General features: G+C 54.4%; 2 protein-coding genes across 7 annotated transcripts in view; one reads left to right on the forward strand and one right to left on the reverse strand.

Annotated features, from left to right (window-relative positions):
• CAMK1G (calcium/calmodulin dependent protein kinase IG) overlaps positions 1-1,583 on the forward strand; it is a 14,798-nt gene extending 13,215 nt beyond the window's left edge. For both annotated transcript variants that reach the window (XM_084497822.1, XM_084497821.1), the window contains exon 13: positions 933-1,583. The gene's annotated coding sequence lies outside the window, so the exon portion shown is untranslated. The remainder of the gene's footprint in view (positions 1-932) is intronic.
• Positions 167-27,143, reverse strand: LAMB3 (laminin subunit beta 3). 5 transcript variants are annotated; one of them, XM_084497816.1, is made up of 24 exons: positions 26,903-27,143; positions 25,396-25,522; positions 24,610-24,680; positions 23,739-23,893; positions 15,725-15,839; positions 15,496-15,569; positions 15,031-15,222; positions 14,559-14,622; positions 14,071-14,246; positions 13,339-13,459; positions 12,854-13,042; positions 12,604-12,759; positions 11,844-12,040; positions 10,790-10,904; positions 10,035-10,413; positions 9,587-9,747; positions 8,349-8,557; positions 7,193-7,396; positions 6,728-6,872; positions 5,097-5,304; positions 3,957-4,098; positions 3,469-3,645; positions 2,626-2,779; positions 167-2,437 (listed from the first exon to the last, which is right to left on the reverse strand). In XM_084497816.1, exons 3-24 carry the CDS (start codon positions 24,656-24,658, stop codon positions 2,301-2,303), a joined length of 3,519 nt encoding a protein of 1,172 aa, XP_084353942.1. In that variant the 5' UTR covers positions 24,659-24,680; positions 25,396-25,522; positions 26,903-27,143; the 3' UTR covers positions 167-2,300. The 5 variants fall into 5 exon arrangements, with proteins under 5 accessions (XP_084353942.1, XP_084353939.1, XP_084353940.1 ...); XM_084497813.1 differs by having other exon boundaries at positions 13,339-13,462; XM_084497814.1 differs by lacking the exons at positions 25,396-25,522; positions 26,903-27,143 and adding an exon at positions 24,952-25,085 and having other exon boundaries at positions 13,339-13,462.
• Positions 27,144-27,226: the final 83 nt, after the last annotated feature.

The following is a 27,226-nucleotide window of genomic DNA, read 5'->3' on the forward strand; positions in this document are numbered from 1 at the left end:
CTCAACTAAATCATCTTTCAAGAAAGAAATCATCTTTCAGCTTCCATTTAGGCCAGTCCAGTGACTCTAAAACCAATTGGTTTTAAAGGCAATTATTGCCAGCCTTTTATACCACAACAGGCTCGAACAAGAAGTGTGTGAAAGGAAGCAAAGCATGAACCTGGTATATCAAACACTTCAATTATTAATAGCTACTCTTTGAGAATCACACTGGAACCAAACAGCTTCATCAGCTGGGACCGGGGGCTTCAGCTGGGTCTCAGCAGTGGCCAAGAGCAAAGGGCTGACAACGAGCTGCTGGCTGGTGGCTGAGCACAGACGGGAGATATCCTGCAGCCTGAATAGCCCAGCCCTTGCCCAGATTCAGTCCAGGCAAGACAGTTCAGGTTGCTCTGTTACCAGAGAGCATTGCATGGAGATGTTTGTTTTGTAGGTGAGCAAGAAATAACAACGTACAGAACGGAAAGTTTCCTCTGGTCTGACTGTAGCTCAGATAACTTCTTAGCTAGTCCAGAATTAAATATTTGCCCCACGTTGTATACAAGCAGTAAGGCCTATTGCTATTAGATTCTGGGAGAAAAAAACGGTCCTCAAAAGGTGAGCGTATGCTAGCATAATTCTCCATGAAAACTACATCAAGAGAGCTATGTCCTATCATCTTTTATGACCCTCTCTACTGATGAGATTATACGGACAGAACTGTAATGTACAAAGGATCAATAGATGAGACAAATGCAAGTAAGATCCACTACAGACTCCAAACAGGTCAATTCCGATGATCAGTCATGGAATAGCCCTTTATAAATGCAGCATACAAAAGGATCTAAGCTGTTCCTAACCCCTGTGCTGCTGCTTATTAACAGAGCACATTGTGAAGGCAGCAGTCTAATGAAACAAAGTTCAATCCCCAATTGAAATTCTCTCTCTTGCAGAAACAGAAGGGCTGTTTTACTCTTTTCTGCACTTCAAAGCCAGACATCAGCAGTGCAAGCAAGAAGAAAAGAGGCTGCGTCCCGCCAGCAGCGGACGGGCAGCAGCATCTCGGAGAGCAGCGACCAACGGGTGACGAGCAGCACATTAGTCCTGGGAATCCATCAGTGCAGCGACCTCAGCGTGTTTCTGGATCGTTAATGCTGGGACAAGGCACTTTAGCAAGGGAAAGTCTGAGGCTGCTGCTAGCATATTCAGTGTATATTATCCATACTACATTGCTCGATTCTGTAAAGCTTTTGTTTTCTGTATACTGTTTAGTTGTCCAATGCATAAGTGCACTGCACAGCACAGCATAAATCCTATAAACCAAAGCCATGCAGAGTTTTATTCAGTGGCAGCTCAGTTATTTTTACAACATGCACCCTACCCCTTTGTCGGATTTCAGTTCCTCCCAGGCTTCAGCTCTCTGCAGCTTGGTGACAAGCAGCTGCCCAGGCTGTGCAGTTCTCACTTCAGCTACAAAAGGAGACAACCTGCTAGCAACTTCCATATGTCTGATAATAATCACAGCGAGGTCTAAATTCCCTGCTTCCAAGTCCATAATTGCACAATAAATACTTGCTTAATAAAGCTGACTTTTGTTTTGTAAAGTGCCTGTTGGTTATTCATAGAAATTTGATGTGGTAACGGTCTATTAAGTCCCTTCTAAAGCGTTCCCCATGCAGCTGCAGACCTGCTCCCTCTGGTACTTTCTGGCAAAATGTTACACGGTAAATAAGCAGATTGTGGCAGAAAGTCAAACGAGATATTTGACTTCACATCTGAATATGAGATCGCGTTTCTCTTCATAGTAGAAATATAGGTATGTTGTACAGAAACAGTGGAGATAAAATTCTCCATTTCTGTGACCTGGTTCTTTGAAGAAAGAGCTAGGAGGGAAGTACTGAAGCCATGGCAAGTTGTGAAGATTAACTGCAGTGTGAAAAGCCCCAAACAAGGGTTTTAATTGGAACAGCGAAATCCAGCTACAAGAGCTTGAATTGGCTAAAACATGAAAAAGAATTGGGGGGGAGAGGGGGGAGGGGTTGGAGGAGGTGGTTATAAACCCTTCTGGAAATAACAACGTTGGAGACATGTTCATTATTTGTCGTTAATGATCGATGTCTCTGCCCCTTTCCTCTGAGCCCAAGCAGCTTCAGCCAGTCAGTCCAACGTGAACCTCTCCATGGTTTCACTGCAGCTCCTCTCCAAAGGGACAGAAATTCCATTTGCTAAATACGCAGACGTTAGGAACATGAGAACTGCAGCCGGAAAATGGGAGTAAATACTCCAGTCAGTGTGTGCAGCGGAGGAAGGCACCGCCTCGCTCAGGAGCAGCTGTCGTAGTAGGCGACTCGCTTGCTGATGGCATCCCGAATCCTGCCCACCCGCTCCTGCAGGCCTGACAGCCTGGCTGACTTGGACAGCAAGGCTCTGTTGCTTTCCTGAATTTCTGTCTCTAAAGCTGAGGAGAGAGTGCAGGAAAGGATAATGTGAAATCACAACTGGAGGAAGGCGTCATGTCCAGTTTTCCTCCCCAGCCTGAGCCTCCCCCTCCCTCCTGCACCAAAAAAAAAACAACGTGACTTTCCTCTGGCACTCAAAAGCCCTCCCCTGGTGCATGAGACCATTATACTGAGCTCACAGGCTTACCTGCCATCCTAAGCATCATTGCCGAAGTTTCCTCAAAGAGATCTTTTGCCTCCTGGCCTATGCTCTGTACCCGGCTGCCTTGCCCTCCCAGCGCTGGGCTCTGCTCCATCCTACTCTTCAGCTCAGCGTACATTTGTTTCACCTGTTGCAAAGACTGTGGAAAAGAAAATAAATAATAAACAATAATAATAATAAGTAAATAAATGGGATTTTCCAATGTCGAATTGACTCTAAAAAGACAGAACCCATTTTAAATATTAAACAGATACTGTGCTCGAGCGCTGTGGTTACATTACTAAGCAGATGCATGACAGTTTGCAGTGCACTCGCATCGAAGCTGACCAGCAGCTGTATGAGCTCCTCTACCTCAGGTGGGGCAGAGAGCAGAATCAGGGAATGGCTCGGGCCCAGCCCTGGGTGCAGGACTCCAGGTGAAGCCTCCCAGGGGCGGCGCAGAGGGGCACAATCTCCTCCCTCCCCTGCTGCCCACCCCTCTGTTGGTGCAGCCCAGGACTCAGTTGACCTTCTGGGCTGCAAGCACACACAGCAGGCTCACATCAAGCTAATAAGTCTTCAGCAAAAGGCAGAAAATGTAAAAAGGTCCTGGAAAACTTGAGTAGTTGGATCCTGCACCAGGTGAACGAGGCAACAGGGTTGTGCCTGGATGGTGGCCTCCTCGCCCCATCCAGACCTGTACCAGGACACAGCTGGCTCAGCTGTGCCATGATGTAGAGCTTAGTGATATGGTTTAGTAGGTCAGAGGTTGGACTAAGGGTCTCCTCCAACCTAGATGGTTCTGTGTGTATGTGTGTGCTGATGGGAGCATGGCCGTGGCTGTGGTACCTGCTGTGCCCTGCCAGCCTTCTCGCCCGCTGCCGCCGCTGCCTGCTGCGCGTCGCTGGCCCGCAGGCGGTTCTGCCCCGCCGCCTGCTGCAGCTGCCGCAGCCCTTCCCTCAGCGCCGCCAGCTCCTCCGCCACGGCCTGTGCGTTCCTCTCGGCTGGGCCAAGAACGGCCTCGATCTGAAAGCAGAGAGCCACACGTCAAGAAGGAAAGCGCAGCCAAGATCCATCTGCAATGCGTCTTGCACCACGCAGGGAGCAGCTACGCGGCCTGGTGGACACGTCCCAGACTTGTCCCTGGGATTTCCATCAGGGACCATGACTGGAACTCAGGGAAGCAGGCAAATGAGACAGGCAGGAGGACGGGGTTTTGCACAAAAAGCCCCCTTTCTCCAGTTCGCCAGTCCAGGCCTCTACCAAGCTTGGGATTTTCGGAGCAGCAGTGAGCAGGGCCCAGCGCTGTTCCTCAGAAGTCACCAGCCCCCACTCACCTCCTCAACGCGCTCTTGGATGAACCGGAGCGAGGAACTGGAGCCCCTGATAGCCCCCTGCGCCTCCAGCAGCACCGTGTTTGCTCGTCTCAGATACCCAACCACCTCTTCCACATCGCCCTCCACGGCATTTGCCCGGTTCCTGGGGAAACACAGAAAGCAGAGAGTGGGCATGGATAATTGCATGGACTGGAGGTCAAGGAGACAGAGGCAAAATAAGCTGGAGAAGCAAGACAGGACTGTAACAGAGAAGGCTGCAGTCCACACACACCATACAAATCTGCCACAGAGCAGCTTTCTGTTCAAGAGAAGTGTGACTTCCATTTCACATCCCCCAGCAGAGAAAATGAACGGAGGAGAGAGAAAAGCCTTCTTTTAAATGATCTAGAAACACCTATTTTGCAAGTGGTGCAAGACAAAGTATTAAAAGGGAAGCAACAGCTACTGAACCAGTTTCAGTGAACACTTTTCTGCTTGCAGTTGGGGCTGTTCCGACCAGGTGACAGAGCTTCCCACAGAAAGGCAGACTGCCTTGTCTCATCGTTTCCAGCAGGCTAAGCAGGTGTCAGACACTATCAAGGAGTTTACATACTTATCCCGCTAACCTTCTCACTGGGATATTGCTGCAAGTCAACACGTGACAGAGCAGATGCTCCAAATTTGCAAGGGCACTCTGTAATTGCTTTTTAAGGGGCCATGGGATAATCCTTCCAACTTTCACCCAGAAAACAAATAGCCCATTTAATCCCCTCATGCTCTCTTGTGCAACTAGGATGTAGGTCACCAATATCAAGTAATAGCAGAGCAAGCCTGTCATCTCCTGTCCTAAGGGCTCAAGGAATAGAGAAAAGCCTCTGTTACTTTTGGTAAAGACCTGCTTGTTTTAGTATCCATAACAAGTTCTGTCGTTGGCAGCCAGACTCTTATTTGTATTGGGGTAGCAGAGAAGTGTATGTAGAGATTGCAAAGTCACTGTTAGCCACTCTACATACATAGAAGATTCTGGGCTAAAAGTAAGTCAGTCCAGCTCCAGCCAAGTTAGATTTCATCCTGAGAATCACCACATTCACTCCAGCTGAGTGACCAAAAAAAGCCCTTCAAAGCTGCCAAAGCTGCCAAAAGCCCTTCAACCAAACCAACCTGGCTTGTTCTGCCTCCTGCTGAAGCCGCTTGGCCTTCGCGATGTCCTCGGCTGTCTGGGCCAGGATGCTCTCTGGGCACTGCAGTTTAGTAGCCAAATTTTGGATCTCGGTCATTTTTCTCAGGACTGCAGCAGCATCCGTGGGGAGACGCAGTGAGAGAACAAACTCACTGATTTCCTGGATTGTAGCAGGGTCCGTGTCTTTGTCTGCAGAGCAGGCAAACAGACGGACAATGTCAGAAGCAGGAGAGGGGAGGGTAGGAGTGCAAACACAAGACAGGGTGGAGGCAGATGCCCAGCTGCGGATGCTCTCACACACACTGCCTCTTCCTTTCAGACAGCTGTCAGGGTCCACCCCAAATTCAGTCCCCCCCACTCAGCTTCCATCACAGGGCAAGCTGGTGAGCAGAGCAGCAGAAACAACCCTTTACCCAGCTCTGCACTTTTTCATTCCTTTCCTCTATGTTTTGGTGCGTAAGGACGGGATTCATTCCTGCTGCCTATTCCAGTTTTGTGCCATATCTTCAGGGGGTTTAAGCAGCCTGTTGATGCTCTGTGATTCTTTCTGTTATTCTGAATAACATTTCTGACATCTTTTCCCAGCCTGACTCCGTGTTACCCCTCAGCATGGCTTGCCCTCAACATGCTGGTCAGCATTCTCTGGCACTTTTGATGCTTCAGACTTCCTGAGGCTCTTATGTGTTGTTACCTGGCCCTGGAGATTTGCTCAGGGTCTTAAACTTCAGACTGAACTAAATCTCCCATTGATTACTGTTACAGATTTCCAGGACTCCGTTGTATTTAAAGGACAAATAAACACAAAAACAGCGAGACAAAAAATTGTCTCACTATTGAGAAGCTTCCCTACTGCACAGAATGAAATAAGAACTGTTTTATATTCGATGTGAACTTCTCATTCATACCAGCAAAACTTCCAGGAAAGTACCGAAACACTGCCTTTAATTTGGCAAGAATTAAAATATGGCTAAGCCCAGAGCAGAGTCAGGTAGACCTCGCTGAGTACATGAGGTTGTGTTTCAACACAAGGCTGTTTTATTGCACAAATAAAAGTTAATAAATTTGAGGAATCAGAAGCAGGCAAAGCCCAAGGGACATTAGCCCAGTGATTAGCTCAGAAATATCTTCACTCATCATTAACACCAGGCAGCACCAAATGACCTGAATTTCTTATTCAGCTAATGCTCATGAGGCCTATTATGTTATTACAATCTGTCTGTGAACAATAAGTCATCCCACTGGTTTATAGGACAATGAGGAATTCTCGTGTGATTAACAGTCTGCTCCAGAGATCTGTCCATTTATCTCCCTGCGGTCAGTGAGGGTTGCTGGTAAACTTCTCTGCACCGTGGTCAGTGCTGACTACAAACCCTTGGAGAGCACCAGCCACGGGCACGGGTTTGTCCCCAGGCCCTGGGGACAGCAAGAGGCACAGTGACAGAGCAAGGCACCAAAGCAATCTGGATAAATTGGACAGCTGAGAGCCTAACCGGGGTGAGCTGTTCAGACGACTCCCTCGTACCCTGTTCTCATCCATAACATCACTGTAAGGATTAAATTTTCCATGTGCAAGCCAACCTGCACAGGCACAGGGTGAGCTTGGCAGCGCTACCTGACAAGAAGTTTCGCACTTGCTGGATGAACTGCTGGATGCGCCGCACATCTCCCTCAATCTGGGTTCTTGTTACGCTCATCTGCTCCACCAGCCGCCGGACATTGCTCTGAATCTGATTAGCAGATGTCTCCGTTGTTTTAATCTGCAAGCAACAAAATCCTGATGGAGTCGCTTCTACTTGACCTGGAATCCCAGCAGCTCTACCCAGGCCCTGAGTGAATTGGACAGGACACTTTGCAGTTCCACCGTTTCCCATTTTTAGCGTGCCACTGCTTTAAAGGATTGCAAATGTTAAAGACCGAGGGCTGGATTTGCAAAGGAAACCCTCAAAGAGGGGCAGTACTGCTTAGCTTCATAAAACACATTTGAAATGGATTTTGAATGACTATAAAAACTCATTTCATCTTTGCAAGCCCTCCAAGGCTGTAGAAAAAATGTGCAACAGCACGAACACACACTCACCAGCTGCGCCGTGTCCCGCAGCCGCGCGCTCAGGCTGCCCAGCTCCCTGGAGGCCTTGGTGGCCGTGCCGAGGGCCCCGGCAGACCGCGGGAAGGCGCCGCGGCAGGAGAGGCCGGCCCCGCAGGCTGTGCCGTTGTCTCGCGGGCAGAGCAGCCCCTGGCACTGGGCAGGAGTGCACTTCTCCACGCGGAAGCCGCCACAGATCTGGAGAGGGACGAGAGCAGCAGGGTGTTGAGGGCACCCAGCCAGCTGGGTGAGACCTCACGGAGACAAACCAGTATGCCACGGGGATGGTGTTTCCACAGACTCTCACTGAGCTGGGGAACGTGGCAGGCTTGTGCAGCCGGAGCTCACCCGGGGACACGGACAGAGCCAGCCCACCCGACAGCCCTGGCTGAAGCACCTTGGCTGCCAGCACCAGCCCCGAGCACACCACACAGCCCAAATGCACAAGGGGCACCAGGGCTAGGTGTGTGGGTGGCTCACAAAGTGTAAGAGCAAACATCTCAGGACAGCTACTCTTCCCCTCGTGGCATGGGAACCCCATCCAACTGCTGCAATTTGCTTTTAGGGAGAGAATGGGATGAGAAGACCTGACACCAACAGCTTTCATTGCCTGGCATCTTCTAAATGTTTCACCCACTGGAGGGGGCACTGCAGCAGGGGCATGTGCAAGCCCAGAGCCAGTGCAAGAACCAGCACTGGCTGATGGCTTGGGAATGTTTTGGTGCCCTGAAAAGCAGAGAGGGGAGGCTGGTGGTCTCCACAGCAACCGTGCATTAGGAGGCACTGAAATGGATCTCCATGGCAATAACAAAGCAGTGAAGGAGAAAGAAAAGAAACCTTATCCAGAAATTAAGTGGGTCTTTGAGATACGAGAACTGACACGTGAGAGTCTTTGGAGGAAAAAGGCGCGTGCCTGGGAGGGGGGCAGCGGAACACTGGGTATCTGTTCTCCTTTGGCAGGGGATGCTCAGACAATTCTCCCCTGACGTCCCAAAGCAGCAGTCTGCCAGAATGCCGCTGGGCTGCGTCCCTCTGAGCAAAGACGTCACTCTGCCACGCTGAGTGGGTTGACCACAGCGTGAGGCTTCAGCCTCCCGAGCACGACAAGGCTCACTCAGTGACCAGCCAGAAACCCACGTTGTGCTTTCACCTTGTTTGCTGCAGGGGTGAGGTTGGGGGACGAGGCCACCTCGGCCCTGAGGGCCAGCAGCTTGGTGCTGTGCGCGCCGGCCGCCCCCTCCAGCGCCGCGGCGTTCCTGCGGTTCTCCCTGGAGCGGGCCAGCAGCGCGGCAGCGCCGGCGACGAGGCCGCTGGCATTGGCAGATGTCTGGTAAGCAGACCTGATCGTCTGGAAGGCTCCTGCAGGAATGAGAGCACTACATGACACGGATGCCTCCGTGACTCATAAATGCAGCAGAGCTACCTAAAGGAAGGCGTTGACTACACCCCGCGAGTGGATGTGTGCGCGGAGAGGAGGGGGACACTGAGTGATTAGTCACTAAGGCGCAAACAAAAAGCTCCCTTTATTTCCAAATGCCTTTCAGCCATTCCTTCACACTGAGCTGCAGAGCTGTCCTGAAGGACTGACCTCTGGTTCGGGGCTGAAGGACTGAAACAAAACTAAAGCCAAAGCCATGCCCACGCTGAGGCTGGGCTTTGCTCTGCGCAGCGCAGAAGGACTTGGTAGGGTCAGGACAGGGGGCCCCGTGAACCCTTTCCACTGCCCCCGGGCAGCCCCCATCCCGTGGTGAGGGCGCAGACCTCTGTGCCTGCTCAGGCTGCAAACCCCCACGGACAGCGGCCGCGCTCTGCAGCTCAGCACGGGGGAGGCAGCAGACAACAAGGCACTCGGAGAGAATTAGCTGCTGCAGGGATTTAATGGCCACCTACCACCAGCAGCATCACAGGGCTTAATTAGCTCTTCTAAGCGCCTGACAGCTCGCTGCCTGGCTCCCCTCCCCACCTCTCCATCCCTTCCATCTGTGCACAGCCCTCACTGCTGCAGCCACCCCCTGGCTCCGTGACAACCCCTCTGCTGTCCCCCACTGGGCCGTGGCAGTGGCAGTGCTGCGGCACATGGAGCTGAGCTGGCTGGGAGGGACATGGCCCCAGCAGGACATGGGGACACTGCATGCCCAGCTCCCAGCCCCAGCCACCACAGCAAATAACCCGAAATCATCGGTCAGTGGCGAGAGGCTGGGCTGAAAGCATCTCCCGTGTGGGAGGGAGGGATGGAGGGAGGGAGGATCTGTTTGCTGTGCCTGTGCTGACAGAGGGTTGAAAACTTCATCTCCTCCACCTGGCCGGTGGGAAACCACCAGGCATGCAGTCACAGCGAGGTAAATTAACAGCTGCTAATTAAGAGATTTTAGAGCCGCAGCGCTGTACCTGACAGATCTGTGCTGCGGCTGGTTTCAAACTGGGTCTTCTTGCTCTGGTACTGGTTGTTAATAATAACCAGGCTGCTGTTGAGGGCTTTGAGCTCGCTCGATAGAGAGGCAGTCACATCCAGCAACTGAAAGTTGGGGTTGATGCCTTGCATCTGCTCTCTGGGAAAGAAAAAGCAGAAAATGTGAATCTGAGTAGAGAGAAAACCACCCTCAGGCACAGACCAGGGCCCTCTCGTGCAGGGATGCTGCGAGCACACGGTGAGCAGCCACTTGCCAGCCCCAGCAGAGAGGGGCACAGGGCTACAGCTCCCCATGCCGGGTGCCTCACAGGCACCGGGCACGCTGCCGCCAGCCGAAGCTGCCCAGCAGTTTGGTGCAAGGACAGAGGAGCCAGCACCTCCTCCCAGTGCAGGAAGGACCCCCCCAGCACATCCCTCATCCCTCACCTGATGGCAGCGAGCGCGCTGCCCGCCTGGGCCAGGCCCTGCTCGGTGCTGGGGGAGCGGCCGAGGATGCCCTGCGCCTGCTGCGCTGTGCCCTCTGCCTGCGCGAGGCGGGGGCCCAGGCGGGAGCCCCCAGTGCCCCCGGGCAGCAGCATGCTGGAATTGCTCAGGGCAGACTGGTGCAGGCGCAGGCGCAGGCGCTGGATGTCACCGTCGTAGGCGTGGAAGCAGGGGTGGCAGGGCTCGCAGCTGGGGTAGGTGCTGCAGTGGTCGCGCTGGCACTGGTCACAGCGGGGGCCGGTGACGCCCGGGCGGCAGAGGCAGCGGCCCGTGGATTTGTCACACCCCACGTCCTCCGTGCCCTGGAAGTCGCAGTTGCACTCTGGGGGATGGAAAGCGGAGAGGAAAGGAGGGTGAAGGCCACAGAAAGGGGAAAATGGAAATAAGTCAGGTCCTGCTAAGTGGACACCAACGCGATGCAGTCCATCCCACCCCGCAGTGCCTGGGATGGAGGTGGTGGGGCAGAGGGGATGGAGCAGCCCCTAACCCCGCTGCTCGCCCAGCCTCTGACTGAGGGTCCTGCCCCGGCTGCCAGGAGGGGACATGTGGAGGGCAACAGGGATGAGCTGGGGGGGCTGCTCTTGTAAAACAGCGTGGGAAATGCTGCTGTCAGGACATGGGCTGGGTGCTGCTCTTCCAGAACAGCCGTGATTTCACAGCACTAAGCACCAGGCCAAACCAAAACCGATGCTCCCTACCTGTGCACCCTACCCTGGCGTTTCCATAGTGCCTGTCAGGGCAGGCCTGCTCCTGCTGCGCGGCAGAGCACGTCCGCCCCGCGAAGCCTTCTCTGCACGAGCACTGTCCTGTGAACTGGGGAAGGAGAAAGCCGTCAGGGAGACCCAGCCCCGAGCGCTTTCCTGGGAGAGAAAGTGCTCGGCTCCCTGGCCGCCTAGCCTGGAGTTTCCAGCCAGGGAGAGGTGCCCAGGGAGAGGGATGAAGCAGAGCAGAAGAAAAGCAGCACCTGAAGCAAAAGCAGCAGCTTGTTCCCCACGCAGCTCCTCTGCGGGGGCAAAGCAGTGAGCACTGCTCCCCGGTACAGAGGGGGCGAGATGGAAGGAAGTGTTTTTGTCACCTGCTGTCACTCCTCTCCTCAGCCCCTGCCCTCGGATGTGGCCACAGGCTCAGCAAAGAACAGAGCCGTGGGGCCAAATCTGCAGAAAGCCTCTGCTCATGGGCACTGCAAAGCCGAGCAATGGTTTTGTTCCCAAAACAAAGGAATCACCCACAAGCAAACAGTTCGTGGGCTCAGGTCTCCTCCCTGCACTGTTTGGGCCTATCTTTGGCTCTTAGGTTTTGTCAATGCTTTTTTACATTTAGCTTTAATTTTCTCAGCTGTCTATTAAGACTGAAGTGACACACATGCTTTGCATTGACAAATGAGGATAATTAACTTGCCTTTACTGTGTGAAGATCTCTTATTAGGATTTCCTTACTAAATAAATATCAGGCCTTTTAAAATGGCTTAATCTTGCTTTCATAATTACCACCTCCATTCACTTTCCTGAACACCCTATCATAGGCTTCTAGGAAATGGGAAGAGGAAAACAAGAGCAGAACGTGTTAGGAATCACACTGCCCCTCTGTGGAGGCTCCCAAAGGTGGGACGGGGCAGACGGAGCCACAGCACGGGCGCTTTTGATGCTCTGAGCGATCAATAATAAATAGCGCTGATTTTTTCGCCAAAGGAAAATCAGTGCAGAGACCACTGGTGACCACCCAAGGGTGCTCAAGGCACAGTGGCAGTGGTACCTGGTTGCAGTGGGTGCTGAGGGAGCCGCCAGGGTGGCAGTCGCAGGGCCGGCAGCCCCGGCCGCTCGCCATGTCCCAGTGCCCGGCCGCGCACTGGTCGCATTCGGCGCCCACCACGTTGGGCAGGCAGGAGCACTGCCCCGTCTCGTCGTCACAGGGCATGTCCTGCCGCGTTCCCAGCACGTTGCAGGAGCATCCTGAAACGAGGAGGGTTTCCTTGGATCAAAATCGGGTGCTGAGCAGCAGCCTGGCTTCCCACAAAGCTGGGAAGCTGCTGCGCCAGACGTGCTCTCGTTCCCCTCCCTTCGCAGCACAGCACAAAGAACACATCCCTGCTCCAGCACCGTGATGCCTGCCCGAGCCTCGCAGACAGACTCAGCAGCCTGAGCATCCTCCGTGTCCCCAGCGCAGCTCGGCGTGTTGGAGCTGAGCCGTGGCTGCCCTCTGCTGCGCACAGCCCGGCTCGCCCACACGGCATCGCCTGCAGCATCCCCGCAGCTTCCCACACCCAGGGAGGTGCTCGGGAAGGGGACACAGGCCCCCACGGGCCTTGAGCTCTGCTTTCCCTCGGCTTGTAGCCAAATGTGTACCTGAGACAGGCTGCAGCCCGAGCCAGGAGCTTTATAAGCTTTTGCAAATAGGGCTCGGTCTCGGAAACCCCAAACCAGAGCTGGCTGGGAAGCACGGCCCTTTCAGAGCCGCCAAGGATGCCAAGGGAGGAGGCGGGTGGGAAGCAGGGGCTGCCTCGGGGTGTACTCACTGCGGCAGCCCATGGGGTTGGCATGGGCCAGCTGGGCGAAGCCCGGCTTGCAGAGGTGGCAGCGCTCGCCCTGCACGTTCTCCTTGCAGACGCAGCGCCCCGAGAGCGGGTCGCAGATGGAGCCCGGCACTGTGCCATCAGGGTCGCACTCGCAGGCTGGAAACATGAGAGAAGTGGCATGGCAGAGGAGCCCGGGGCGCAGGGGGGGTGGCTCAGGGAGGGCATGACGAGGGGTTAGCCAGGCACTCACGCAGACAGGCTTCAGGATGGGTGAGATCTTGCCGCTGGTTGCGGAAATAGTTCGTTTGGCAGCGCTCACAGTTGTTCCCCGCCGTGTTGTGCTGGCAGTTGTCACAGACGCCCCCGCTCACCCCGCCACTGCTGCGGAAAACCTCCGGGTCGAAGTGGCACGAGGTTGAGTGGCCGTTGCAGTTGCACCCTGAAACAACCCCAAAACAGCTCATCCGGTGCTGGAAGCGTGCAAGACCCTCCAGCAGCCGGAGGGCACGCTGTCACTAGAGGGTGCCCGAGTCCCCTGCACGGTGCACTGGCACCCAGTAAGCACCCCAGTATGGAGCTGGAGCCCACTGGGCAGAGTGGGAGAGCACGACTGCACCCTTGGCACCACCTGGCCACAGCCCCAGCAAAGCAAAGCCAATGCCAACACTCCAGGAAGGCGTTCTGCAGAGATGCTTTGTGCTCAGGGGGAGGAAAGGGGAAAGGCTGTCACCGTACGCTGGCACTCGTGGGGGTCGTTGTCCTCCGCGGGGGCCCATGGGCGGGCATTGTAGAGGGCAGCGCAGCGCTCGCAGTGGAGGCCGGCGGTGTTGTGCTGGCACTCGCAGCGTCCGTGGACCTGCTGCAGAGACCAGGCTTTACCCCACCTCGCCGGCAGCATCTGCTCGGGTCTGAGCTTTGCTCTCCCGCTGCCCTTCCAGCAGTGCCACCCCTGGCCTGATCCTGCCCAGCTCCCAGCTGGAGATGGGGCTCCAGCACCCAGGCAGCCCCACCACGGCACCAGGGATGCGCTGCTGCTCATCCTCTGAGACAGTGCAATTCCCATCCCACCACCTGCCCACGGACAAACGCCTTCCAGAAGAGGACAAGCAGAGGCTGGGGATGAGACAATCCCACAGCAGCGAACAACCTGTGCTGGCAGGAGCCTGCTGAAGCCTTCTGCGTGCACCCTGCCAGGCCAGGAGACCCAATGCGGGTGCAGCAGTTACCCCCAGAGGATGAACACCCACAGCCACTGAGCTCCTTAACTGAAACCCCTCTACCTCCATCCCGTACAAGACGTGGGTTTGTGTGGGTTTGTGTCACAGCCACCACCCCATTTCTGCAGGCAAACTGGGCACCGTTACAAACAGCCTGCTGGGGAGCACCCATGGGGGGGGGGTGACGGAGCCTGGTGTTCCCCCCAGGCTCGGGGAGGGTCTGACACCACGGCACCATCTCCGGGCTCACCGCGGCGTGGGGGTCTCCCGACGGGGCGCAGCGGTCAGCGTGGCCATTGCAGAAGCAGCTTCCCAGCACCTGCATTTCCGTCACGGCGTAGAAGGTGCTGGGCGAGTGGTAGCCCTGGCGCAGGACGTGCGGGAGCTGGGTGAAGTTGATTCTGAGGTTGGTGAATTGCCCCAGCCCTGTTGGGGACAGAGACGCGATGTGAGGGGGCGGCAGGCACCAAGGTACCTCTACAGAAATGCCTTGTGATGCGTGTGGAGGGCTTGGAGTGATGGAGATGCCAGCGTCGGCACAAAGAGCAGCAGCTGAATCATCAGCGAAGCCCCAAAGCTGCTCCTCAACACGTCAGAGGTGCCAGGGTAGCCTTGGGACACGCAGCAGCTCAGGGCCTGGCTGCTCCCCGGCGGGGCCGAACCCTCCATGGCACCTCAGAATAGCCACGAGCTGCCTCCTCCCTCCCCTCCCAGACATAAAGGAGGCCGGTGGCTTACTGCTGACAGCCTGGCTGTACGAGGTAGTAATGGTCGATGCCAGATCTTGGACACTGAATTTCACCTGAGAAGGGAGAAAGAGAAAAAAAAAAAAAGAGAGAGAGAGAAAAGTTAAAACCCAGGACAAGCAGGGTGCTGTTCCTTCCTGCCCTGGGCAGTGAGGCTGTGTGTGCTCCAGGCCCGCCTCCTCTGCAGAGCCATCACTTAAGGCAAGGAAAAGGCCCCGGAGGGTTTTGCAGGAACCAACAGAGCCCACAGAGCAGGGCTTTCCTCTCAGAGGAGCTCCCCCCCAGCAGTGCTGGATGCACACCAACTCCATCCCTCTCTAGGTGCAATACCTGCAGGTTTCTGGGCCACCACCAGCTTCCAGGACATCACTCTGGCCACCCTCCCCAGACCCAGGGTCACGCTGCAGGGCACAGGCACCTGCTGGGACCCTTCCCCAGCCCCCCAAGCCCCTCCAAAATCTCACCTTGCCCCCGTGTGCAGGGTACCCGTGCTGGGCCTGCAGCGCCTGGCACCGAGCGTCCCCCCAGCTCTCGGGGGAGCCACGGGGGACGTGGGGGAAGGCGGTGGCACAGTCGGAGGCCAGGTACTGGTACACCTCCCAGGTCTTGCCAAAATCGGTGGAGCGCTCGATGAGCATCGCGGTGGGCAGCGGCGACTGCAGCAGTGGGGAGAGAGGCACACGTGTAAGGCCGTGCCCCCAGCTGGCTTCCACACGGGGCAGGATTTTTCAGCAGGATGGAGGCCCAGCACCCTGCTCTGCTCCTCCCAAACACCAGGGGAATGGGGGAAAGGGAGAATGGGGCACTATCGCTGGCCTGCTTCCTATCGGGAGCCTGGGGGGAGCCATGCACTGAGACGCCCACGTGTCACTGAGAGCCAGCAGTGCCCATCCACCGCCACCCAGGACATCCCCACGCTGCATACAGACCCTGAAGTCAAGCACGATGCCGTCAAGCTGGTACTTCTCATCCAGATCCAGCTGCAAATAGACGCGCTCGATGCCTGCGGACACAGAAAGGCAGCTTCAGAGATGCAGGCTACGGACTTTGGAAAAACAAACCATTTTGCTGCCCGACCCGAGCTGCCTTTTTTCTCTCTTTCCCCCATCCCACTGAACTCAACGCCTGCCCTGGCTGCTGCCGGGGGCCGGGACTCACCGCTCTGGGACTGCCACCAGCGCGAGCGCCCAGCGGAGGACAGCACGTTTGCGACGCGGTGCCCGTTGTGGGAGTGTGGCAGCCGGGAGTCACATCTGCAGCATCTCATGTTCCACTGCAAGGAGAAAGGGTGGGTGGGAGCCTGGCCGGGCACGGACCCAACAAAGGCCCCACAGGCACCGGGCAAAGGCCCAGTGCAGCAGGGACTGAACCGAGGAGCGCGCGGCATCGATGGAGCTGAGCTGTTGGAGGCCTGGGGAACGATGCTCAGGACCTGAGCGGTTGCCCTCACTCCCCATAAAATAAAATAAATAAATAAATAAAAAAGCAACTCATGAATTTAAGGATTAAAAACCAAAACCAAAATTGTTTTGACTAAAACATATTTTTGGCAAAACACCAAAAAAATGTCTTTTTCAACCCCCCCCCCCCTCTTTTCCGCAGTGACAGCTCTTGATAAAAATCTCTTTGCAGCTTTTCAGCACCAGCGTGCCTTTTGCACAGGGCTGAGCGGGCTGTTTGTTTGGGCTAACAGAAAGGCCTTTCTCTCGCATCCAAAACCCTCTGCGGGGCTCGGCCCCTCTGCACTCTCCCCTCCGAGCAAAGCGGCAGCAAACAGCTCGGCGGGTGAAAAGTCAGCGGGTGGAAGTCGAGTGGCTCAAAGTTCAGCCCTTCACTTGAGCAAGGCATTCAAGGAGCAAACAGATGTGGCCCAGGGAACACGGGGTCTGGAGAAAACAGGGTCCCCGGGGAGCAAACAAATCCCCAACCAAGCAACGCGCCGTGCCGGTGCTTCCGAACGGCTGCCGGGTGCCCGCAGCACATGAGCAGGCTCAGAAACACGCGGAAAGGGGCAGAAAGGAGATTGAGCAAGAGACGGGACAGAGCTGGAAAGGTCCAGAACCTGGCCAAGGGGAGAGCTGGGCACGGAGAAGGGAGATTGGCTGGGTGAGGGCACCACGACACGGGGGAATCCTGCAGGTGAAGCTGAGGTGGGGAGAGGAAGGTGCCGGGGGACGGTGCAGCCGTGGGTGATGACCGAGCCTGTGGCAGACCCGCAGGGGATGGCCTCGGCTGCAGCACCCAGCACCGAGCTACGGTGGCCATCAGGCAGGGGAGAGCAGAAGAAGGGCACTCAGCACCTCCAGCCAGGCACCACGAGGACGGAGAGCAGATGCTGCCTACTGGAAATGGTCCCAGGGCTGAACATCAAGGCGGGCAATGAGCAGCATAGGGCAGCGTTGTCCCAAAAGCCAGAATGATATGAATCGTTTAGGCTGGAAGCTGAAGTCATTGGGCACCAGAGCTGTGAAGCAGCCTCCCAAATGAAGGCATGGGGCACACGTTTCACCCTGATGCATCCCAAAGGCTGAGAAATTGGAGAAGATCAAGCACTGCATTTGCCCACGGTGTCAGGATCAGCCGGGACGGTGTGGAAAGGTCGTCCCGGAGGAACTGGGTTTGATGGGAAAGGAGGGGAGCCCCTGGCACCGGGCACAGCAGCTGTCACTGGGATGGCAACACGACACCCCACTGCGAGGGCTGGTGGCCGTGAGATGGCACCGGAGGCGCGGGTGGATCTGGGACCCCAGTGATGGGATCGGCTTTCAGCAGCAGAGCCATGCAGCAGGTGGCAAGCAGTGCTTTGTACCCCTCTCCGTGCTAAAATCGCCCCATCTGCTACTTAAACAAAGGAGCAGGTTCCAGCTGATGATCCTACACACGCTGGGTTTGGGAGAAATCTGTGCCTGGGAGAGGCAGCAGGAGGCAGTGGCCCAGAGGGTGCGGTGGGACGAAGGTTTCTGTTTTCCCTTTTAAACCACGAAAAGGTCAATTCATAGTTATAATTATTTCCTTACTCCTGAGTTAGGATCATCTAAGTCAGCCAAGTCTTATTTCTACAAAAAGGGACTCAAAACCATCAACACTTTTTTTTTTTCTTTTTTTTTTAACTTAAAGACAAATTAACGGGACAACTGCCCAGGGGTCAGCTTCCAGCACCCCCCAAGTTGAGCTCCCTGCCCAGGCCCAGGAGCCTCTCAGCACTGCACTGGGCAGGGAGAAGATCCTCAGCGTAAACCGATCTGTTTCCATAATATTTTCCACTCTTTATGTTCTCTGTCTATAAATATCCCAGAACAGGAGTTGGCTAACTACAATATTTATAACAATATTGCAGAGTAAGCAAACAGAGAGGCTTCAGACTATATAATCATGCAATTTCCCTGGCTTTACCAACTCCTCCTGGCTCTGCCAATAAAATCAGAAACGTTATCTGATCCAGTCAGAAGAATTCATTGCAGATAATGACTGCTAGCAGCAGAGTGTCAGGAAAGCTACGGCAATTATCCCCAGAAATAATCTAGCCAACAATTGCCAATAATGATTAAACTTCACAACAGTTCTGACTGTGATTAGAGCAGGGGGGAGGAAGGCTTCCTGCAAGGGGAAAGGTCAATGTCAGCTAAATTATTCATTAGGAGTTACTCATGCATACTTATGAAGACCATTCATAGGGCCACAGACACAAACACATCCTAGCCACCACGAAGCAGAGCTGGCAGCAAACCTTGGCCAATTTATGGTTTCCCTGCTTTATCTGTGGGGCCCTCCCAGCACATCCCAGGCCCCTGCATGGGCTGTGCCTGCTGCCAGCCCCACAGCACCAGGGCCCAGGCTGGATTCAGCTCCATTCCCTGCCAAAGGGGGGGAAAAAATTATTAAAAAAAAAAATTCCTCCCACAGCCGCAGACCTGAGTGTGAAAAGAGTGTTGTTGCCCCCCTCCCCCTGCCCCAATTTTTATTGAGGCTAAAATTAACACTGGAAACAAAACTCATTTCATGTACTCTGAGCATATTATGAAATTCCTCTATTGCACAACACAAGAATTCACTATTACTGCCTGTGACTATGTGTCTCAAAGTTCCTTGGGACAGAGGGAATTACCAAAAATGACATTCCAGCTCCGGGTTGAGGGGAGAGTTTCCAGGAGCCCATCTTTCCCCAGTTCTCCCCCTCATTTTCAGCAGCAGAGCAGCAGCCTCAGTAGATTGATCTGAGCCGGGCTTGCCAGGAATAGAGCAGGGCCGTGGGAGGACGTGACAGGAAGGGAAATTCAGAGGGCACAGTCCAAGCTTGGCCACCAAGCCCCTGGCCCCAGCTCTCTGTCTCTCCTCCCCTCCCTGCCAAACAGCAAAGACCACAAACCGAGTGCTACCGGCACGAAGAAGGGGCGTGAGCTCCAGTAGCTGTCAGACCCAGGGCTGGAAAGGGATAAGGGATATAGGAAAGCAAAAGAAAATGTAGGTCTGCTTGGAAACTGCTAGCTGCCCTCCTATCAGGAGAAGGACATTTGAGAGAAAAGTGCTGAGAATAAACAGGTTTGTGTTTTAGTAAGAAATGGTGGAGGAAAAATAATTATGCAGAGGAACAGCCAGCTGCTGGGGATGTCTGTACATTACATGGAAAAGCAGCCCAAACTGCAAACCAGGATGCAAAGCATGTGCACGATGTGCTCCACGAGAGGAACGAGCCACGTCTCTGCAGGTGACCACCAGCTGTGAAGGCTCCCCCGCGGCTCTGCTTCAGGGTTTTGCTGCTCTCCTGCTCTGACCTTGTGAACCAGCCACCATCTCACCTCCCGCGCCTCCCCTCCCCTTTTTTTGGGGCAGAAAACCTCAAACCATTCAAAGCTGATGGACTCTGCCCAAAGTATTTCACATAGCTGCAGCTGCCATTTCAATACGAGCAGAGAGCCCTTGAAACATAACCTGCTGGCAGAAGCGCGTAACCCAAAATAAATCCCATCAGCAAATATGGGAAGCTGCCTCTCTCCAGTGATGAAATGGAAACCTTTAATCGCTGTGGAGACCTTGGGGGCCCTGTTCTTGTCCCAGCCCGTGTCAGTCGGAGGCAGTGTGTCAGTCGGGCTCCTGGCACGCTGCCTCCCACAGGGGACCTCGTGGGGTCTTGCACGCTTAGTACCGCCCGGGACAGTAATTACTGTGCCAGGTTTATTTGGGGACAGCGTGGAAGGTGTTAGGAATTCATATGTATATGTGTGCATACAGAGAGGCAGAGCATTATTTGAAAATAGGGTTGGCAGCAAGACGTTATGTTAGGAACAAGGACACCTGTTAAAGCTGAGTTATGCAATTCCCTTTTCCAGCCCGTTTGACTTCCCCGCTAGCACCAGCTGCACAACTTTTCCGCACCGGGCCAGCGGAGCAGTAAGAGCTCCATATGCTTCCCACGGGAAGATGCTGTAGAGGTTACCCATGGACGTCATCGTGGTTAAACTTCTCAGCGAGCAATTTGGAGCTGCATAGCTGGACCATGCTTCAGCTCGAAGCACAGGTGGATGTGTTAGCCACAACATCCCACGCCGCCTCCTTGCTTGGCTGGTCAGAAGTGAGACCGTGCGCTCTGAGGTCATGCTCAAAACATGAACAAAACTCTGTCTCCCCGTCTGGTTTTACTGGCACCCCCCAAATTCAGAGGTGATCGCAGGAGCAGGACAAGCATCCCATGCCTGAGGCTTAAGGAAACGAAGTTCATTCCTCTTGCTTAAAAGCAAGCATGTGGGTGCCTGTTTTCCTCACCCAGTCTGTTCTCGCATCATCTCCCCTCAGAAAAGCTTTATTTAAAACCTGCCAGGATGACAGTCTGCAAATCCATACTGCACGAGCTGGGCCCAGCTCTCCACACGCTGCTGGGGCCCGGCTGCCTCTGCAGCTTGTCTGCGAGGGGATGACGTGATGTCTCAGAGCATATGTGGCAATTTGCACTTGTGTAGCAAAAAAAAGATACAGAGAACGGAGGAGGAGGGGGAAAGAAGTGGGAAATTGCCTTTTTTTTTTTTCTTCTGTATTCACTGCAGGTAGAGACACATCCCTGCAGCCAAGAACGAGGTGTGTCTGGATGCCAGAGCAGGATGTGATAAGCACAGGGCAGCAACCCATGGCTGCTCTGCTACCTCTGATGGGTCAGGAACACAAATTATTCGGCGTGAACCTTGACATTATGAAGCAACAGCCTACACCAGGAGCCCTGCGCTGAGCAGGGGGATCCCCTGCGGTCCCATCCGACCACAGTCATTTCCCAGTTCTGAGGATGATTTTTTTCTCTGCAAAAGACTTGGGTTTGATTCACAACTGGGGTCTAAAAAGCAAACGAGCTGGGGGGCACAGGGGTGCTTAAACACAATGGGGAGAGATGCTACCGACCAGCCCTGCCACCAGCACCAGGAGAAGCCCTCTGCCACTGCCCGGTGGTCTTGCACTCCTGCACTGAGTTGTGCATGGATTAGGCTCCTCTGGTGCCTGCCACCTCGCATCCTCACCCGGCTAGCCCCACATCACAGCATGAGGAGGGTGATTCTCACCCTTCATTGCTCACATCCTCCACACGCCCATGAAAAGCAGGTGAGAAAAGGCAGAAAACCTCAGTCATTGACCTTACACAAACAACATTTTCCTATCTCAAGTTTCCCAGGGTCAAGGTGTGAGGACCCACGTAACTGCCACATGGACACAAACTGCTTTGCTCTAGGAAGTGGAACAAACAGAAGGAAACCCATTTTTTCCTTATCTTGCCTCTTTGACAAAAGATTTCAAAGTGATGTGGAGGGTGCTTCGGATACCTCCAAATTAATAAAATATCCAGAATAGTCTGTAGCTATTTTCTAGTTCTGGATAAGTCCTCAAGCTGAAAACATTGCAGGAGCCCAGAGGACAGAAGCATCTCTTGAGAAGTATTAATCTCATGCAGCAAGACCCAGCCAAGGCAGTAGTGTTGCAGAGCCGAATGCAGCACGAAGCCTTCGCGCTGTCCACAGAAGGGGCAGCCGGGCCAGGAACCTGATAATCCGCGTGAAAACCACACCACACCTTCCCTCAGCTACAGCTGGCGGCGTCAGCTGCCCATATTGCTACCAAAGCACTATGCTTAGCATTTAAATACAGAGATAAGTTAACAGGGCCTTGAATCACACCTCCTTCGGGAGTCTTGCCACATCCACCAGTGCCTTTAGGACTCCAAATCTAGGGCCACCTATTTTTCCCTTTCATTTTCCATCTTCCCCTCACTTCCCCGCTGACTCCAACAGCCATTCCCTGAGCACTGAGTGGTTTCCATTGGTCTGCCTGGTTTCCACCCCCCATCACTTTTCTAATCATCGCCGCAGTCCCTGTGCTATAAATGGCCGTTCCGAGGCTCTCCTGGCTTTCGCAGCCAAGGCATGGAGCAATCGGCAGTGCAAAGTATAAAGGTTAGAGGGATCTGGAGCCAGAATGCTGGAGCAGACAACGGAGCAGGGGCCGAGATCGGTGCCCGCAGTGAGCAGCCCAGCAGCATTGCAAAAGAGCCCCCGGAGGGCCGTGGGGCTGGCGGCGGGGCCAGACAGCTCGCAGCCGCCAGCTGGCACGGGGGCATCGGCAGCCAGAGCAACCCCTCATCCCATGCCCTCTGCTGAGATTGCAAAACTGACTCCAGATTTGTACCTATTTGGCACCAAATCACGAGTGAGACAACAAAAAAAAAGGCAGAAGAGTCGACAAATAAACTGTCCCACTTTTCCACTGGATGGGAAACGGAAAAAGTGAGTTCAGGGGATTAATTTTTGCTTAAATTTGGAAATGTTTAATACATGAGAATTTCTCCTTCTGCTAAGATAGGAGCTGAAGTATAACTTGCAGTAGGCATTACAGCTGCAAAGCAGAACAGAAGTGAGGGGCTCTGATTCCAGTAAAGGAAGGGGTCACATATGTGAGGGCGCTGGGTGCCCAAAGGCCCTAAAGCTAGAAGTGGTGAATCCAAATTAACATACCACTGTTAATTGTTCCAAAATCCTTTTAACCCTGGTAGTTATTACACACACAATTCTGCTCCAAAATTAACATAAACCATGAAGAACAAATAAATTAACTCAGACCAGAAATAATTCCTTGCCTTTTTCCCCAGCTTTGAGAAGCAGCAGGGGTTCTGTGCTCTGCCCAGGAGGCGAGCAACCAGCCCTGCTCCTGGGAAGCCACTGGGAGCCTGAGCAGAGGCGATGCCTGGCTGCAGATCCCAGGCCTGACAAAGGCCAGCACTGCACCAGGAGAGGAGCCAGGGGACATGATGCTCACGCCCGTCGGCCAGGGAGCTGCCCCAGCTTCACACCAAGCAGCAGCTCCCAGCCGCACACAGCGGGAGGTCTGCAGCCCAGCGAGACCACCGCCAGCTCGCTGCCATACCTGGGCCTTCAGGTTTAGGGGGAACGAAAGCAGAAGAAAGCTGACTCACTTGAGCTGGATTTCACTGTAGAGAGCCACGTGGAGGTCTGCCATTTCCTTTCCTCTTGAGCACCTCTTACAAGCACCGTCCCAAATCCCCTCTTGCCTGCCCTGCGCTGAACCCGCTCCTTCCCGAGCTCCCCCCGCTGCAGCTGCATTTCCAGACCAGCACAGAAAGGCTTTAGGAAGTGTTCACGTCACAGACATCACCCTTGGCAGAGCACAGAGCTTAAAATGCTACAGAATTATCCATAATCTCTGAGTTTGATGGTGGCTTTGGAGCCTGGGAATCTGCAGCTGGCTGCAACACTATCCCCTGAGCATGACTTCCTACCCCCACACAGCCGAGGAATTGGAAACAGCTGCTCAGCTCAGCAGCTTTTCCAGTGAAAGACCTGGAATGCTCCCACTTTGACAACTGAAATATGAGTTCAGTTTATAGCTGAAGAGGCTGGGGATCAGAAGGCTTGGGATTTTTTGGATGCAGAAGCTTCCATTTTGGCCCCTTCACAGCCCCTGCCCATGAGCCGTGCTCAGCTCCTCTGCTCTAACAAGGGGGCAGAGGAGGACGCCGGGGCTGGAGGGGACACGACAGACTGTGCAGTGAACCAACAAGACTGGGAGGGGAATAATACCTGAAGTAGATTAAAGACATCACTGTAAAGGGCAGGACGGATGGATAGAGGCATTAGCATCCCTGCAGGGGGCTCGAGAGCACGGAGGAGAGAGGAGCACGTACCTCTCCGTGGGGCGTGCAGTACGTCTCGGGCTTGGTGAGGCCGCAGGTGGAGGAGGCTCGGAGGTGCTGGACGCGTCCCAGCAGGAGGTCCCCCTTGGGGGGGTAGCAGGCACCTCGGGAGCAGTCGTGCTGCGCGCCCAGCAGCCGCAGGGAGGCTGGAACAGCAGGAGAGGACTTGGGGCTGCGGCAGGGTGGCACACGGTGATCAGCCAGCAACCCTGCCGCTTCCCACAGCAGGTCAGCTACCTGGTCATTCGTGGGGCAAAGCCACAAATGCGCATGCCAGAAAGGACAAGGGTATTTTACCCCAAATTGCCTTTGTTTTAAATAGTACAAAGCACTTAGAACACCTTCTGTTAGCTGTTACTTCTGAAGCTCTTCCTTGATGTGGTGCCTACCCAAAATCCCCAGTGTTTGGGTTTCAGGGATGCTCGGTTCCCTGCCCATTGTGCTGAACAGCCCAGGCTGGTTTTCCCCATTTACCTCCAGATCCCTAGAGCATGGTGCTTGGGTCAGACAGAAGCCTTTTGCCAAAGGACCAGCACTGTTACTGAACACCAATCTCCCAGTTGCTGCCACAATACTGCTACTAATACAACGCTTACTCTAGCAGCATTTATTAGCCTCATATACTTCCTATTATTCACTTCTCATCAATAAACTTAATTTTCCAATTCCCTTTGCAAGAAATTTAGCTGTATATAAACCCACCTCGCTTAAATCATGGCACACATGGAGGCTCTAGGCAATGTAACTCACTGCATTACTCATGTACAACCCCAATTAAAAGAGAAAGGTCATTTCCAATAGGCAGTAAGCATTTAGTCAGCTTTCCCTCATCTTTCTAGAAACACTGCATGGCAAGCCTTACCCAGCAGGACGAATAATGCCCATGGCCAAAGCTGGCAGCGAGACTCCATACTGGCAAGGACGAGGACACACCTAAGGAGGAATATGCAGCATAAGCAAAAATGAGTAGAAAATGTCAGCTTAAAGCTCTGCATGAGTCCTTCACATTCCTTATTTTTCTATGGTGAGGTAATTTTAATTGGTCGACAACACAGCAGCATGGGTGATAATCAGGAATAACAGAGGATGATCAGCCCCTCAGACCGTGCAGCAAAACAAACCCACACAAAGGATCCCGGCTTCTCTTCGGACTCAGGAAGCACACCCAGGATCCTCCCCAGCTGTGCAAAGACAGCCCTCTCACCCAGACACTATCTTTGGATCTTCATGGTATTGCAGAGGTGAACCGCAGAGGCGAGCACAGCCCCTCACCCTTGGCAGAGCTGATTTCTGCCTGCCCGGCTCCCGGGGACCTCAAGGAGCTGCAGACCCAGCACGGCCACCGCAGCAGGCAGGGAGCGGTGCCAGCACCAGCAGGGACGATACAGAGATGAGCCCTGCCCCGTGCTTTGTCCTCCAGCCCCACCCTTGTTGTGCTTCCAGATCAAAGTGCCCGATGGCCGGGAGCCTTGGTCTTGCAGAAATGCTGCAGTGAAGTGCGTGCCGCAGGGTTTCTGCAGAGAGCCCTGCAGGACAGCATGTGGGAGCAGCCACCAGCACGCTCCTGCATTGAGAAGTTTCCCCTGCCACCAGGAGCCCTGTTCCCAGTCCCCACGATGTCCCCAGTCCCACTGGTGTCCCCACATACCTGGCTGCCAGCGAGGGCTCTCCCCCGCGCTACCTGCGGCTGATCCGCAATCGCAGCAGCCTCTGAGCGCTGCCTCCGTCCTCCCTCGGTTTTTAACAGATGGCTGCCTCACCTGGGAGAGAGGTGCCTGTGGGTGTAGTAACGATAAAGGCGTGATTCAGGCGTCCGCAGGCATCCCCACCCAGTTCCCAGGGAGCTCCGGACAGCTCCCAGACAGGGCGCACCGCCGCAGACAGCTGTCACTTGGGACGGGGATGACGGCAGCGTGAACAAGCGGCTGCACAGGTAGCCAGCAGCGAGCACCTCGGGACACATCCCTGTAGCCACAGGACATGCCTGAGGTGTGCCTGGGGCTCGGGTGGGCACTGCCAGGACACCACCAAGCTGCCCGAAACCCGCTCACACCAGTGCCAGGGCTGCGAGGCGCCCACCCTCTCGGGCAGGTTTTGTGGGTTTGTGCAGTGGGCTCAGCCCCGCAGTGACAGGGCAGCGCCGCTATCAGTGCCTGAGTCCGGCAATGTAAAGCCCGATCGGGGATGTCTGTGTGAGTTACAACTGCATCGTGTATTCACATAGCAGGCTTCAGCCTGCAGCTGACCTTGAGCACAGAGACGGGGCTGTACAGGGCTCACAGACCCTCTCCTGCCTCCGGCAGCAGAGTTCCTCAAGGCACAAACCAATTCTCAAGCTCAGCTTACGTTATCTACAGAATGTAATACCATAAACTAACCAGCTATGAAAAAAGTCAAAAAAGTCAAATTTTCTAAGAAACAATTTTCATTTGGGTACCTGGAAAAGTGCCAGGATTTCCACAGGCACTCTGTATTTATCAAACCAGGATGGTTTCAATATCACCTTGGGAGCCCGTGGAAAAGCCAGACCCATAGCTTCATGCCCAGCTGATGTCAGCAGCTGGTCTCCCTGCTTCAGACCTCACTCAGACCTCTCTTATGCTTCACACCTCAGTGGTCACTGCTGCTTTACATCAGAATTATTTGAAAAAGTCTCATAAGTTTATTTTTTTACTATGCCAGCAACAAGTATGAGGTAGCACGAGAGGCTTTTTCTTGCCCCGTTTTTTTCTTTTCTCTCTCTCTCTTTTTTTTTTTTTTTTCTTTCCCCAGTTTCTATTCTAACACCTGTTTAAACTGGCAGCTGTTCCATGTGTGCACTGGGGAGCAGAGCCCAGCAGCTCGCTGAACCCCCAGTGCTCCCAGGCACCGCTCACACGCTGCGCTGCAGCTGGAGCCAGAGGTGGAGAGCTCCGCATTTACCTTGCCAAATCCCCCAAACCATGCAGACCCCCCCCAGACTCTCATTCTATCAAACTGTTTTTATGGTCTAAGCCAATACTCAGAAAAAAAAAAAAACTCGCACTGAGTCTTTGCTATTTACTTTACTGACTCAACCCCAACATCACATCCTGCCCTGCTGCCGGGGGCTCAGCTGATCGCGCCGGACGACTCCGGGTCCGCGCGCCTGTTCCTGTGCCATGGGTGCTACCTACCTCCCCGTCCTCACCGAGCAGCACGGGCACTGAGGCTCAGGAGCTCAGAGAAAGCTGGAAAAAAATCCTGTCCCTAAGGCTACAAAATGTGAAGCGTTGGTTCCGCATCCGCCTCTGCCTAGGTGTGCCCGTGGCCTTGGTGAGCAGGGAGCAGGGCTGGGCGTGCCGGCCCTGAGCCACCGCTCAGCAATGCGGTAACGCCGCATTCCTGCGCCTGCTGCGAAGATGCCCCCTCCTGTAAGATGCCTCCTCCTGTCTTGGCCGGCTGAGCAGGGGAAGCGGAAAGAAACACTGGAGTGATTTTCAGCGAAAGAGAGAGGAAAT

Source organism: Aythya ferina (genome assembly GCF_964211825.1).
Source record: "Aythya ferina genome assembly, chromosome: 25".
Taxonomy (NCBI): Eukaryota; Metazoa; Chordata; class Aves; order Anseriformes; family Anatidae; genus Aythya; species Aythya ferina.